We start from the raw sequence: 15458 nt of genomic DNA, 5'->3' as shown, positions 1-15458 counted from the left end.
TTCAAGTAATTTTGCACTATGTTAAAGATGTATTGTTCTTCATTACTTGGAGGCATATTGCATATCATCCCCCGCTTGATTCCAACTCTTGTCTATTAAATCATGGGCAATGTGTTCTCTTCCCTTCCCGACAATGTTACTTCTGGAGTCTCCCAAGGATACATTCTTGGCCTCAATCGTCCACCTGCCCCCTTCGTGACAGCATCCAAAGCTAGTGATCCAGCTTCCACAGGTACGCTGACTGCAGAAATTCTAACTGCCCACCATACCGTTCAACCCTTCACTGACTCTGCTGTCAGACCATTTGTCTGACACCCAGTCTTCTTACACACTGAAAAGATTGAAGTGGTCATCTCCAGCTCTGCAACAACTATAGATATCATACTGCTGCCATGGATTCTATTCCTTTGCCTGGCCACTGTACTTTGCTTCAGTCTTCACAAAGGAAGACATGAATAATGTACCAGAAATTCTGAGAGAAACAAATTTTAGTGAGGAGTTGAAGGAAATTAGCAATGGAGAAATATTTTGGGGAAATTGATGGGATTGAAGGTGGATAAATCTCCAGGTCCTGATAATCTTTATCCCAGGTACTTAAGGAAGTGGCCTTGGAAATAGTAGATCCATTGATGATTATTTTCCAAAATTGTTTGGACTCAGGACTGGTTCTTACAGACTGGAGGATAGTGTGGTGATATAAACAGGGCCTAGTTTTAAGGCTGATAAAATTGGATATCCTAAATTAAAGAATTGGGCATATTGAAATCAAACAGTCAAACCTCAGGCAGGCCAATTGTACAATACACAAATGTGTCTGGGCCTGACCCATCAACCACCCATCAAAGGTCGTTACACTCTACTTGAGACTTAGCAGGAGATCATGGCACCTCATTGAAATGCTTCGGTCTATTGTTAGAAGCCCAGATCGGGCCAGACTTTCTGTCACCAAGAGTTCCTGTAGATACCTTATCTGATAACAAGTTCAACAACATGGAGATGGACACCTGGGGGGCGGACCCTGGTGTCCTCTCAGGCAGACATCAAGAAACCCACTGGGTATTGGAACCCCCTCCTGGGACCTCATTGGCCGGAAGCCAGAGAAGTTTCTGGAAAGGCAAGCAGGCTGGGGATAAAGGGACACACTCAGAGGCACACGGCAGCGAAGACTCGACGAGGGAGGCAGTTGTGACCATTCGGAAGACTGACCAGAGAAGGAAGAAGCTGCCATCGAGACTCACCTTCGTGACGACAGACCAGAGGGAGAATCAGGCCTGCAGTTTAACCAAGCCATCTTTATGGGTAGTATACTTGAATCTGGGGTATCCTCTTGTTTTATGTGGGTAATTTAAGGGTTAATAGTATTATTATTAATAAACTTGTTGAACCTTTACTTGTGTTTGTCCTTTGTCCACCTTGCAAATAAGGGCACCGGGGTAAAACCTCGGAGTAAGTAAACTGGTTGAAAGTATCTGAGAATTAACAGGTACAACAATAGCTAATGTAAGCCCATTATTCAAAAAGGGAGGTAGAGAGAAAACACGGAACTATAGACCAGTGAGGCTAACATCAGGACCGGGGAAGTTGCTAGAGTCCATTTTCAAGAATTTCATAACTCAGCATTTGGAAAGTAGCGGTGTAATCAGATAAAGGCAGCATGGATTTACAAAAAGGAAATCATGCTTCACGAATCTATTGGAACTCTGAGGATGTAGCTTTGTAGAGTTGACCGAGGAGAACCAGTGGATGTGGTTTATTTATACTTTCAAAAGGCTTTCGATAAGGTCTCACATAGTACACTACTACGTAAAGTTAAAGTGCCTGGGATGGCAGGTAATGTCTTGAGATGGACAGAAAGCTGCTTGGTGGATAGGAGTCAAAGAGTTGGCATAAATGTGTCATTTTACGATTGGCAGGCAGTGACTTGTGGGGCACCTACTGCAGGGATCTGTGCTAGGATCCCAACTGTTCACATTATATATTAATGATTTGGAAGAGGGAGCTAAATGTATTATCTCCAAATTTGCATATTATACAAAGTTGGGTGGGAGGGTAAGCTGTGAGGAGAATGCAAAGATGCTTCAGCATGATTTGGACAGGCTGAGTGTGTGGGTTTATGCATAGCAGATACAGTATAAAGTGGATAAATGTGAGGTTATCCACTTTGACAGCACTAATAGGAAGGCGGATGATTATTTGAATGCGTGTAAATTAGGAGGTGGATACTCAGCGAGATCTTAGTGTCCTCATGCATCAGTCGCTGAAAGTAAGCGCACAGGTACAGCAGGCAGCAAAGAAGACGAGTTATATGTTAACCTTCATAGCGAGAGGATTTGAGCATAGGAAGAGAGATGTTTTACTGCAACAGTACTGGGCGTTGGTGAGGCCACACCTGCAGCATTGTGTGCAGTTTTGACATCCTTATCTAAGGAAGGATATCCTTGCTATAGAAGGAGTATAGTGCAGGTTTACCAGACTGATTCCTGGGATGGGTCTGTCATGAGGAAAGACTAAGTCGGTTAGGATTATATATTATAGGAGTTTAGAAGAGTTATAAAATTCTAACAGGGTTAGACAGGATAGATATAGAAAGAATGTTCCCAATGGAGTGGGAGTCCTGAGCTAGGGGTCATAGTTTGAGGATAAACGGTAAACCTTTTACGATTGAGGTGAGGAGAAATCTCTTCACCCAGAGAGTGGTGAATGTGTGGAATTCACTACCACAGAAAGTAGCTGAGGCCAAAATGTTGTCTGATTTCAAGAAGAAATTAGATATTGCTCTAGAGACTAAAGGGATCAAGGGATATGGGGGGGAAAGGGGATCAGAGTATTGAATTTGATGATCAGCCATGAGCATGATGAATGGCGGAGCAGGCTCAAAGGACCGAATGGTCTACTCCTGCTTCTGATTTCAATGTTTCTATATCTCAAGTTATCTGAAAATGGCTCTTTATTTGATGCTCAACTGATTCTGACTCCACATTCTCTCAAAATCCATTTATTCCATTACAGCACCTGCATTATCTACATGCTACTGAAACCTTTATCCATATTTACCTCCAAACTGAACAATCCTAATATTCTCCCAAACAACTGTCAACAATTTTAGAACTTGACATTTTCTCCACAAGTTCAAAAATTGTAACCCTGATTTTCAATAAGTACACAACCATTCCTAAAATCACTAGAAAAAATGTTCACAGAAGAGCCCATCAAAACTCAACTGAGGGACAAATGAAACACAAACTAATGTGGAACCTTAAATTCTAAAAGTTAATAGCTAACATGTAGAAAAATTAAAAGCCACATGTTAAATAAAGAGTAAAGATTACTTGAGCTGGTACACAACTCACATCTCAAAACTATTAATCATAATCATCCACTTTAGTTGATTTATACATTATTTTGTCTTGGGCAATTTAGCTAGCAGTGTTCTTCAAGATAGACTTGCAATAACATTAATCAATTATGATATAATGTAACCTTTGTTCTTATGACCAGGGTTGTAAAGACACACACACAGAGGTCATTATTTCAGTATATTTCAAGAACCACATATATTTTCAGTGCAAGTCTGCTATCCTCTATGATCACCTTCTGCAAGTATTCAGCAGATGGTCTCTTAAACCACCCCCTGCTATTAGAAGCTTTGTGCCCTACTTCAAAGAAAACCACAATGCCTTCAAGCTAAGTGGGATGCTGAAATGATTAAACTGTAAGAACGGGGCCCAACTAACTAAATTTGCCAGTGCATTAGAGTGTCACTGTACTTAGCAGATGGGGTGCAATCTGCAGCTCTCTCAATGTGGCAATTCTGATGGCACACTGCCTAAACACATTCTATAATACTCTGCTGTTTCTTATCTACAGCAACTGAAAATACACCAGTATTCAAGGTTAATGCTTCAGCAGAGGAAAGGGGATTTCTATTAAAAACATAATTTTTGGTTTTTACTCCCACCACATTTCTGCTATTAACTAGAAATATGGAATCGTCTGTGAAGGAAGAATTTTCCACATACACTGATCTGAGAAAGAGTGAAATCCATTTATGCATCTCCCTGGTCTTTCATGCAGTCTACCATCTTTAAGGTTCAGCTCCTGCTTGGTTCCCAAGAATAAATACCTTTTGAGGGCAACCTGTTTCTCCTCTCAAAGAGAAGAATTTGAAAACTCAGAGTGAAAGTGCAGCTGGGAATTATCTGTCTTTCATTATTCTGAGGTGTAGCACTTTTAAGCAAATCTCTCGAGCTTGATTTTGCCAAGCTCACATCAGGACACAATTGAGAAAAATCAAAAACACATGACTAAAATCACGAACATCCAAATTATCAAGAATTGAGCTGAGTTATACGGAGTCTAATAATCCATCTAAATTACAAAACTGCCCATAGTAACAAAATAAATAAGACAGCATTCATACCTCCGAAGACAGGGAGAACTGCCTGGCAAAACTGTTTTGATTCCTGCCTCAAAAGATGAAGTGCAATTAGAGGGCATCACTAGCTCTTTCCATCAGGGCTGCCACTTGGATTTTGGATGCCTGTGCAGGCCAACATTAAAGTCACAAATACAACTTTAGGGCAACTGTCTGTGCGGTTCTTCTGTTGTGGTTGTTCATTTCTGCAGCATTCATTAGGTAAATTTAGAACACGGAGCCACATATTGGGGGAAAATCAATTCCATCAGAAGCTTTACTGCAATATCAACAAGGTGCAAGACTCTATTTAGCACTTCAGTTTCATAGTCAATATCATGTGTTGAGGTTAACTGTGGCAGAATGGCATGAAGTGCAATTCAGAATTCATGCTAATGTTCAACTGCAGCTCTGACAAGCACTTCAGTATGATTTTCTCAATTTTTAAATTTCTCACTTTATTTTAGGCTCACATTTGCTACTTTCGTGCTTGCTTGATTATGACTTTTTTCTTTAATTCTCTCTTGTCTTTCAGTAATGTTGTATTCCTTCCTGTCTGCAAGTACCTGGCTTCCACTGGACAATTGCCTGCACAAGTATGAATGAAATTAGCTACGAGCAGTTGCAAGTGCAGAGAAACAACCACTCCATGGTACAGCACATCACTCCTATAATTTTGGGCATCCACAGACCATGTTGCTAAACTCATACCAGTTTCTTTTTTGACTACTTTAACAATTAATGGGCTATCAGTTACCTCATTACTGCATCTACAATTGTCCAGTCTGCCTTCCTTTTCTTTTATATTCTGGCATGCTGCACTGGTGCCAAGGCCAGACACCTAGGTTTCATAATTTTGCAAGATCAAATAGAATTCGTTCAAATTTAGGATAAGCATCTCCACGCTCTTACAAATTTGACACTTAAATGCTCCTTAGGGCACGTCATAGCACCAACAAGGATTACATTATTATTACGTCATACAGATTGAGGCACTTAAAGAAAGCACAATTAAACGTTTTATTTGTGTATAGCTCAATTAAAACTAACATGAACATATTAAATGTTCATATTAAGCAACAGCTTTATGGTGCCATTCGAATAATCTTTGAGTTAAGCAAAGACAAACAGCTACTGCTCCAAGAAAGCGCATTGTCTAAAGACAGCATAACAGGGCTAAGACTTCAAACTGTATTTTTATGAAAAAAAATCATGGCTAATTCCTTGAAGCCACACTTGGTAGTGACTTTCGAACAATAGGAGCTAATCTGACAGGATCAAAAAACCTTGTATCTCGTTATCGCTGCAGAGATGTAATGGAGCGGTAACTAGGGGGCATAACTATAGGGTTCATGGTGGGAGATATAGGAAGGATGTCCGAGGTAGGTTTTTTACTCAGAGTGGTTGGGGTGTGGAATGGACTGCCTGCAGGGATAGTGGAGTGAGAAACTTTAGGAACATTTAAGAAGCTATTAGATAGGCACATGGAATACTTCGGGATGATAGGGAGGAAATAGCTTGATCTGGGTTTCAGACAAAGCTCGGCACAACATCGTGGGCCGAAGGGCCTGTTCTGTGCTGTACTGTTCTATGTTCTAACCCCTGTGGGTGGCAGAGACCAAATTCAAGAGAATTATACAAAGGTCATCTACATTCCATAAGCCTCTCCACCGGAGTCTACTAGTCTGCCAGGACAAAGGATCCTGCAACTTCCCTTTCAAATTATTAAAGGTTGGAACATTAACAATCTCAGGAGCCCAGACAAATGAATATACACCCTCTGTCAAAGCCAGTGGCAAGATGGGAGTAATGTAACATGACCCCTACTTGAGACAACCAGTTGTATGGCTCAGAAAAGGGATTCTGTCCAAATTTAAATGCCTGTCCCAGCTACAGTTTCTTTTTGAAGTTCTGAGCTTCTATACCATTGCAAAGAAGACCAATCATTTCTAGCATGTTTCTCTCATCATGGAAGAAATCTGTATGGGAAAAGTGAATTATCCCAGCACCAGTTTTCCGCCTGCTGACTTGTGTGAATAAACACATCTTTAACTCTGGACTCACATGAAACAATATTTTCTCTGTGATTTTCACCCTGGAAATCTTTCTTTCTCTATCCCCATCCTTTGATGTACAAGTGAAAAGGAGACTATATTGCGATCCTCCTCTCGCATTTGAGTGTATGCAAACAAACTAACCCTCTAAGATTACCCTATCTAGATTTTGCTGAGATTATTAATAGAAATTGGATTACACCAAAACTGATGGGTTGGGAAACATGACACCATTTATAAAAGGGAAATTAAAATCAAAGCATCTTTCTGTTTACAGAAAGGTGGAGAGAGGAGAAATCAAGGCTGTTTTAAATAAACTCCCTCCTGCCCATAACAAAAGGGACAACCTTGGTTAAAGAATGAAACCAGAAGACTTCCATATCAAAGACTCAACTTATTTATAACCTCCAAAAGGCTTCCTTTCTAAGAAACATGTTAAATTTTAGTGTAAAAATAAATACTAATGTGTCCTAATAATTTTCACACCAAAAAATCTAAACGCTCATTTCTATGCCGTGAAAGGTATACAAATCTAAGTAACTCAATTAAATAAAGAAATAATAAGCAAAGCAGAATCCGTAACACCATATATCAGGGTACAATAAAACCAAAATACAATTCCAGTTCTAAAGGGCTTCATGTCACATAATATGATAAATGAACAAACAACTATAAGAGAGATCTCCTTAAAATCTCCAAAAGTCTAAAATTGTAATAATACTGCCACTTTTGCACCACAGGCTGCGACAATGTATGAATATACAGAATAGTATTTATACTCAGGTAACTTTAAATTATTCCTTATAAGATGAACATTGAACTATGCTTCTTCCCCTGGATTAGTAGGATAATTGATGTTTATGATCTCGTAATAAGGCAGACCATCTCAATCACCTGACCTTAAACATAGATTTGTTTCTTCATAACTTACCATAGGGAGTGGAGACATGAACCTTCGACCTTCAGTTTCTTGCCCAGTGATTAGTCAGAAGATTTATCAAAATCAGCTACCTTCCTTCTGCCACTTGCTAATAGTGGATGTTTTGTAAACATCCCATGCTGCACTCCAATAAACAGGATTATTCTAACACTGGTTGGAATTGTGAATTGAGATAACTAACTATTGCCGTCAATTGTTGTGAACACCCTGGTTTTAGAAATTCCAGCAAACAGCTGTACAGAAATGTTTAAACTCGCTTTAAAATGCATTATCTAAATACAGTTCATTCAAAATCACAGCACCTTCTCAAGGGCAACTAGGAATGGGAAAAATGTTATTCTTGATAGTGACACCCATAGGGATACAAGAACAAAAAAGATCTGAGGGTGAGTTTAAGGGGGTGGGTGTGATGGTGGTCTTTGAAGATAGCTGGACAAGCTGAAAAGGCATGATGGATCCTTGACTTTATAAATAGAGGCACAGAGAGCCAAAGTGAGGGAGTTACAGTAAACAGGCCATACATGAAATAGTGGTCAATTCTAGACACCACATTGCAGGATTGAAGTCAAGGCTGCAGAGAGGTGCAGAGGAAATTTATTATAATTATACCAAGAATGAGGGACTTCAGTTAATGTGGAAAGACTAGAGAAGCCAAGTTCTTTTCCTTAAAGCAGAGAAGGTAATGGGAGATAGGTGTCCAAAACATTGAAGGTTGGTAACTTTTTTTTAAAAATTCATTCTTAGGACAGGGATATCGCAGGCAGGCCAGCATTTATTGCCCATTCCTAGTTGCCCGAGGACAGTTGTTTTATTTATTAACATTTATTTATTAGTCACAAGGCTTACATTAACACTGCAATGAAGTTACTATGAAATTCCCCTTGTCGCCACATTCCGGCGGCACCTGTTCGGGTCAATTAACCTAACCAGCATGTCTTTCAGACAGAGGGGAAACCGGAGCACCCAGAGGAAACCCATGCAGACACGGGGAGAACCTGCAAACTCCGCACAATAACCCAAGCCGGGCGCTGTGAGGCAGCAGTGCTAACCTCAACCACATTGCTGTGGCTCTGGAGTCACATGTAGGCCACACCATTAATGAAGCAGATGGATTTTGCCGACAATCGACAATGGTTTCATGGTCATTAGTAGATTCTTAATTCCTGATTTAAAAAAAAAATCAAATTCAAATTCCAACATCTGCTGTGGCCGGATTTGAAACTGGGTTCCCAGAACATGAGCTGAGTTTCTGAATTAACAATCAAGCGATAATACCATTAGGCTATCGCCACCCGCATAACAGTAAGAAACTGTTTCCAGTGGCAGAAAGTTCAGTAACCAAAAGAGACAGATTTAAGTTAATTGGCAAAGAACCACAGAATCCCTACAGTGCAGAAGGTGGCCATTTGACCCATCGAATCTGCATCAACTTGCTGACAGAGCATCCCAGCCCATGCCCTATTCCAATAACCCCACACATTTATCCCACTGATCGCCTTACCTACACATCTTGGGGAACTAAGGACAATTTAGCATGGCCAATCCACCTAACCTGCACATTTTTGGACTGTGGAAGGAAACCAGAGCACCCAAAGGAAACTATGCAGACATGAGGAGAACATGCAAACTCCACACAGTCACCCAAGGCTGGAATCAAATCCGGGTCCCTGGCGCAGTGAGGCAGTAGTGCTAATCACTGTGCCCAGGGGCTACATGAGAAAAAAGTTGGCGCAACAAGTTCTGATGATCTGGAATGCACTGTCTGAAAGAGTGGTGGAAGCAGATTCATAATTACTTTCAATGGAGAATTGGATAAATACTTGAAAAGGGGAAAAATTATAGGTTAAGGAAAGAACAGAGGAGTGGGACTAATTGAAAAATTCTTTCAAAGAGCTGGTACAATCATACAACCCCCTTCTGTGCTGCAAACTCTTTGTGAAACAAATCAAAATGAAACTGTGAGCATAATACTCACTTCTTTCTGAACAGCCCAAGCTGAAATGCAACCAGCTCAGTCTTAACTTTTAGTCCAGAACAAAGCAAGCATCTCAAAGCCAACTTTAACCAACTACAATTATTTGGGTCTTTTTTGAGAAGTTCATTTGGGATGGTAAATTGGTAGTTTGCTCTGATTCGGTGTCCAGAAATTGGTCTGTAGGGCTGCCACATCAAGAGCTATCATACACCTACTAATGATTCCAATTGGACAGCCCTGTGCTGTGCGCAAAACACAGTTCCTCCCACCATGTGTGAATGTCTATTGAAAATGCTGAAATTAAAGCTGGATTAGTGCCTAGATTCCTCATTGAGACACAATACAAGTTTAAAAGGAGTTGGAGACTTGGGAATTTTAGTACCCAGTTCTTCAGTCTTTCTTCTACACATCCATCTAAAAGAAATCAGGCGTAATCTACGTGCATGATACTAAATAAGGTGAAGTAAACTGAAACTGAGCTTTAAGTATCTATCATTGAGTCCAAACAAGTTTTTCCTCTTGCTAGATGGATGTTCACTAAGTTAAAGCACTATATAAATGAAAGTCGTTGTTATTGTTGTTGAAAAGGATCTATGATATTCAATCCAAATCTTATACTGTAACTAGGAGCTAGTGTCACCAGAAGCATACAGGAGCTAACTGGAGCCAATCAAAACAAAAGAACCCTCAGTGGTCCATTACAGAACACTATTGTTTAATAAAGGCAGCAACAAGCAAAGACAACAGCCCACTATAAATGACACTAATTTACAAATGGAGAAAACAACAATGAATAAAAACATTTATTTTAGTATGTTCAGACCACAGATAAACTGTTGCCAATGACTGGACAAAAAGGTACTATGAATGTAATTTAGAAAGAGGCATTATGCAGAACTCAAAAACAAGCACAACAAAAGGACAATGCACTCTGCAAAATGTCTTGTGGAATTACTAATTCCAATTTGTAAGTGGAAGGCAAATAAGAAGATCCCCTTTTAGCTACCACTGCCATGTTTCATTGAAACCTAAAGAATGACATGAAGCTAAAACAAATCATGCTTAAAGTAAAATAAGTTGAATAAATTACGATGTTTGCAGTGTCCGTTATATTGGACAATTTAGTTCAGAAGAAGCCCAGGCTGGACACCTTCACATTATTCAACTTCATAGCTTGAAACAAAGGGGCTGATCTAAATAATTACTTTCAACAATTCAAGAGCCCTCATAATTCACCGAGCAAAGCCACCTCAATTTTTAAAATACACTCACTCCCTGCTTATGAATTGAAAATAGCGAGAAAGAAAAATCAGACCATAATTATTAAAACAAAAATTCCCCAAAGAAAAGATACAAATAAGTTTTATCATGTTATGTTTTACAAGTAGCTTACTTTGGCTATTTAACTGTTACGCAACATAAAAACTAATTGCTATAAAAAATGTTGCCACATGCAAATACTTACACACTACTGTCTGTCAGTGACATGGTATCCGCGTCACTTGACATGCTCTGCTGCTCACTGTCGTTAGCGCTCGTTGCTGGTGCCAATGCATACCCTGTGTTGACATAGTAAGGATTGACAGGTTCCCGCCATGACCCATGTCTGGATAAAAGAAAAAAACGCATTATGCAAAATCATGTTAAAATCAGAAACGATTGCTTACTCATTTTGGAAAACTAAGTATCATTGCTGACTGAGAAACCATCACTTATTGAATTTAATCAATCCATGACTGAATATATCAAAACATCTGGTTATTTTTCCAGTAGTAAAGAAATGATATTCACAAGTTCCAAAACACCGAGCAGACAAAACAAATTAACTAGATTAATCTCTTACAGTAATTGAGTGTTGAACAACCATGATTTTGTAACTATCAAGTGATTTGAACTAAACTAAACTGTCCCACAGGCAGATACCGCGAATATCCCACAACCATACTCAACTTGCAAAAAATCCAGCTTTTAACTAGTTAGTTCAAACATATTTTCAGTTTTTCTTATTGGACATTGAGACCTGAAGATATGTATACTGTTTCAAATTGTGCCGACAGGGATTCAGTAGTATTTGTTCTCACCAATCACAAAACCAAAAAGTACTACTGCAGAATCAATGTTAGTAGAACCAATGAGATCTTATAACAAATAGTGTAACAGCAAATTATATCTTTGAAATAACTCACTTTACAAGCAAATGAAAAAAAAATTCCATGCAATTGGGGCATTGTTTGAACCGCACAGATGTGATGAGTAAACCCTGCAACTGTGCTAGGAAAAGTGCTGCGTGGAAGAAGCAAGTTTTTGAGAGAGGTTGCTGCCTTAAAAGCAAAATGTTTTTAACTGTAAACCTTAAATTAAAAACCTTAAGGTGTTACGAAATATGTATTTTCCATGTTAAATCACATTCTGGCCACCATACTTTAAAACAAATGTGAAGGTCCTTGAAAGTGCAGAGAAGTTTTACCAGCATGTTACAAGGTTAGGGTGGAAAGGCTGTAGTTAATCTCCTTGGAGCAAAGGAAACTGAGGGAGGTCTGACAGAGGTGTATAAAATTATGACAAGCTTAAATAAGAAAAAGCTTTTCAGCAGCTGATGGTACAAGGACTATGGGGCACAGATTTAAGATTTTGACAAAAGGTAAGGAAAAACCTTTTTATGCAGTGAGTGGTAATAACCTGGAACTCGCTGCCCATGAGGGTGGTGGAAATGGAAACAATCATTGATTTCAAACAGAAATTGAACGGGTACTTGAAGGAAATAAATTTACAGGGCTACGGATATCACGCAGGGAGTGTGACTGACTGTATTATTCCTTGGGGAGCTAGCACGCACTTCTTTTTCTCCCATAAAAATGACTATGACTAAATTAAAATGTTATTGGAAATTTCAGTCAAGCAATTTTTTTGTATTGATTTACTTGATTTGAATCACTGAAAAATCATAGAATCCCTACAACGCAGAAGAAGCCATTCGGCCCATCGTGTCTACACCGACCCTCCAAAAGAGCACCCTACCTGAGCCCAATAATCCACCCTAACCCTATACATTGATCATGGCCAATCCACCTAACCTACACATCATGGCCACAAAGGGGCAATTTAGCATGGCCAGTCTACCTAACCTGCATACCTTTGGATTGAGGGAAGAAACCAGAGCACCCGGAGGAAACCCACACTGACACAGGGAGAATGTCTGCGCGTGAGTTTGCAGTCACCCAAGACTGGAATCGAACCCGGGTCCCTGGCATTGTGAGGCAGCAATAGAAACATAGAAACAAGAAGCAGAAGCAGGCCATTTGGCCCTTCAAGCCTGCTCCACCATTCATTTTGTTCACGGCTGATCATCAAATTCAATATCCTCATTTTCCCTTCCCCCTATTATCCCTTGATCTCTTTAGCCTCTCGAGCTATATCTATTTTCTTCTTGAAATCAGACAACGTTTTGGCCTCAACTACATTCTGTGGTAGTGAATTCCACACACACCACTCTCTGGGTGAAGAAATCTCTCCTCACCTCAGTTTTAAAAGGTTTACCTCTTATCCTCAAACTATGACCCCTAATTCTGGACTCCCCCACCATTGGGAACATTCTTCCTGAATCTAGCCTGTCTAACTCGGTTAGAATTTTATAAGTTTCCACGAGATCCCCTCTCACTCCTCTAAACTCCAGTGAATATAATCCTAACCAATTTAGTCTCTTCTCATATGACAGACCTGCCATTCCAGGAATCAGCCTGGTAAACCTTCGCTGTACTCCCTCTATAGCAAGGACATCCTTCCTCGGATAAGAACACCAAAACTGCACACAATACTCCAGGTGTATGCTAGCCACCATTCCACCCCATGGTTGGCTAGCCTTCTATGACGTCTACACTGATAAACGCCAAAGGATCAATTTGAATGCTCTTAATTGGAATTCATTGGTGCATCATGCAGTCAGCTAAAAGATTTTTTTTAATATCAGATTTATGATCAAGTCTGATATAGAAACATACATAAAAACATTTGGCCCTCTGAGCCTACCCTGCCATTCATTATCATGGCTGATCAAATTCAAAACCTTCTCCTCATATCCCTTGAGATTCATGAACTACATAGAATTCCTTCTTGAAATCACAAATTGTTTTGGCCTCAAGTACTTGCTGTGGTAATGAATTCCACAGATTCACCACACTCTGGGTGAAGAAATTTCTCCTCACTTCAGTCCTAAAAGATTTACCTCTTATCCTCAAACTATGACCCCTAGCTCTGGACTGTCCCACCATTGGGAACATTCTTTTCTGAATTTACTCTGTCTAATCCAGTTAGAATTTTATAAGTTTCTCTTCTAACTCCAATGAATAGAATCCTAACCGACTTAGTCTTGCCTCATATGACAGACCTGCCATCCCAGTAAACCTTCGCTACATTTCCTCTATAGCAAGAACAACCTTCCTCAGGTAAGGACACCCAAACTGCACACAATACTGCAAGTGTGGCCTCATTAACACCCTAGACAATTGCAGTAAAACATCCCTATTACTATACTCAAATTATCTCACTATGAAGGCCGACATACAATTTGCTTTCTTTACTACCTGCTGCACCTACATGCTTACTTTCAGCGACTGATGCATGAAGACACCAAGTCTCACTGAGTATCCACCTCTCTCAATTTGCACCCAAATAATAGCCTGCTTTCCTATTTTTGGTTTCGAAGTGGATAACCTCGCATTTATCCAAATTATACTGCATCTGACATGCATATGCCCATTCACTCAGCCTGTCCAAATCACGCTGAAGCAGCACTGCATCCTTCTCACAGCTCACCCTCCCACCCAACTTTGTATCATCTGAAAATTGGGAGATAATACATTTAGTTCCCTTGTCAAAATCAGTGACATAATATAACTGTCAGGGTCCTAGAACAGATTCCTGTGGTACCCCACTAGTCACTGCCTGCCAATTGGAAAAAGACCCATTTGTTCCAACTCTCTGCTTTCTGTCTGCTAACCAGCTTTTTATCCTTCTCAAGACACTACCTGCAATCCCATGTGCTTTGACTTTACATAGTAATCTATTATGTGATTACATATTGATCACATTTACATTACAGATACATTTCAGAAAATGTGTTACAGAAAGTGTGCAGTGGCACAACTGCTTAATTTCATGTCAAGAGGTCAATCACGATACTGTCTTTGTGCTCTATATGTCTTCATCTATCAGATCAAGATGCAAGAGACATGCTAGAGCAGTGTGGTCAGGGCATGCAGCGCTTTGTCCAGCGATTTGGTTTTGCCATCAACATATTGAAGACTTCAGGCAAAAACTTCTGTGTATAGAAAAATAAGTGAGTGTGTGCGCATGAATGAAAAAGAACATAAGAACTAGGAGCAGGAGTAGGCCATCTAGCCCCTCGAGCCTACCCCGCCATTCAATAAGATCATGGCTGATCTGAAGTGGATCAGTTCCACTTACCCGGCTGATCCCTATAACCCCTAATTCCCCGACCGATCAGGAATCCAACTATCCGTGATTTAAACATATTCAACGAGGTAGCCTCCACCACTTCAGTGGGCAGAGAATTCCAGAGATTCACCACCCTCTGAGAGAAGAAGTTCCTCCTCAACTCTGTCCTAAACTGACCCCCCTTTATTTTGAGGCTGTGCCCTCTAGTTCTAGTTTCCTTTCTAAGTGGAAAGAATCTCTCCACCTCTACCCTATCCAGCCCCTTCATTATCTTATAGCTCTCTATAAGATCCCCCCTCAGCCTTCTAAATTCCAACGAGTACAAACCCAATCTGCTCAGTCTCTCCTCATAGTCAACACCCCTCATCTCTGGAATCAACCTGGTGAACCTTCTCTGCACTCCCTCCAAGGCCAATATATCCTTCCGCAAATAAGGGGACCAATACTGCACACAGTATTCCAGCTGCGGCCTCACCAATGCCCTGTACAGATGCAGCAAGACATCTCTGCTTTTATATTCTATCTCCCTTGCGATGTAGGCCAACATCCCATTTGCCTTCTTGATCACCTGTTGCACCTGCAGACTGGGTTTTTGCGTCTCATGCACAAGGACCCCCAGGT

At 40.2% G+C, this 15458-nt stretch overlaps 1 protein-coding gene across 3 annotated transcripts in view; it reads right to left on the bottom strand.

Annotated features, from left to right (window-relative positions):
• axin1 (axin 1) overlaps nt 1–15458 on the bottom strand; it is a 121945-nt gene that overhangs the window by 43778 nt on the left and 62709 nt on the right. For all 3 annotated transcript variants that reach the window (XM_078240736.1, XM_078240738.1, XM_078240737.1), the window contains exon 3: nt 10849–10989. In XM_078240736.1, the coding sequence (XP_078096862.1) occupies nt 10849–10989 (141 nt within the window). The remainder of the gene's footprint in view (nt 1–10848; nt 10990–15458) is intronic.

This window comes from Mustelus asterias, chromosome 23 (genome assembly GCF_964213995.1).
Source record: "Mustelus asterias chromosome 23, sMusAst1.hap1.1, whole genome shotgun sequence".
NCBI classification, from domain to species: Eukaryota; Metazoa; Chordata; class Chondrichthyes; order Carcharhiniformes; family Triakidae; genus Mustelus; species Mustelus asterias.
This window is presented reverse-complemented; position numbering and strand designations above follow the sequence as displayed.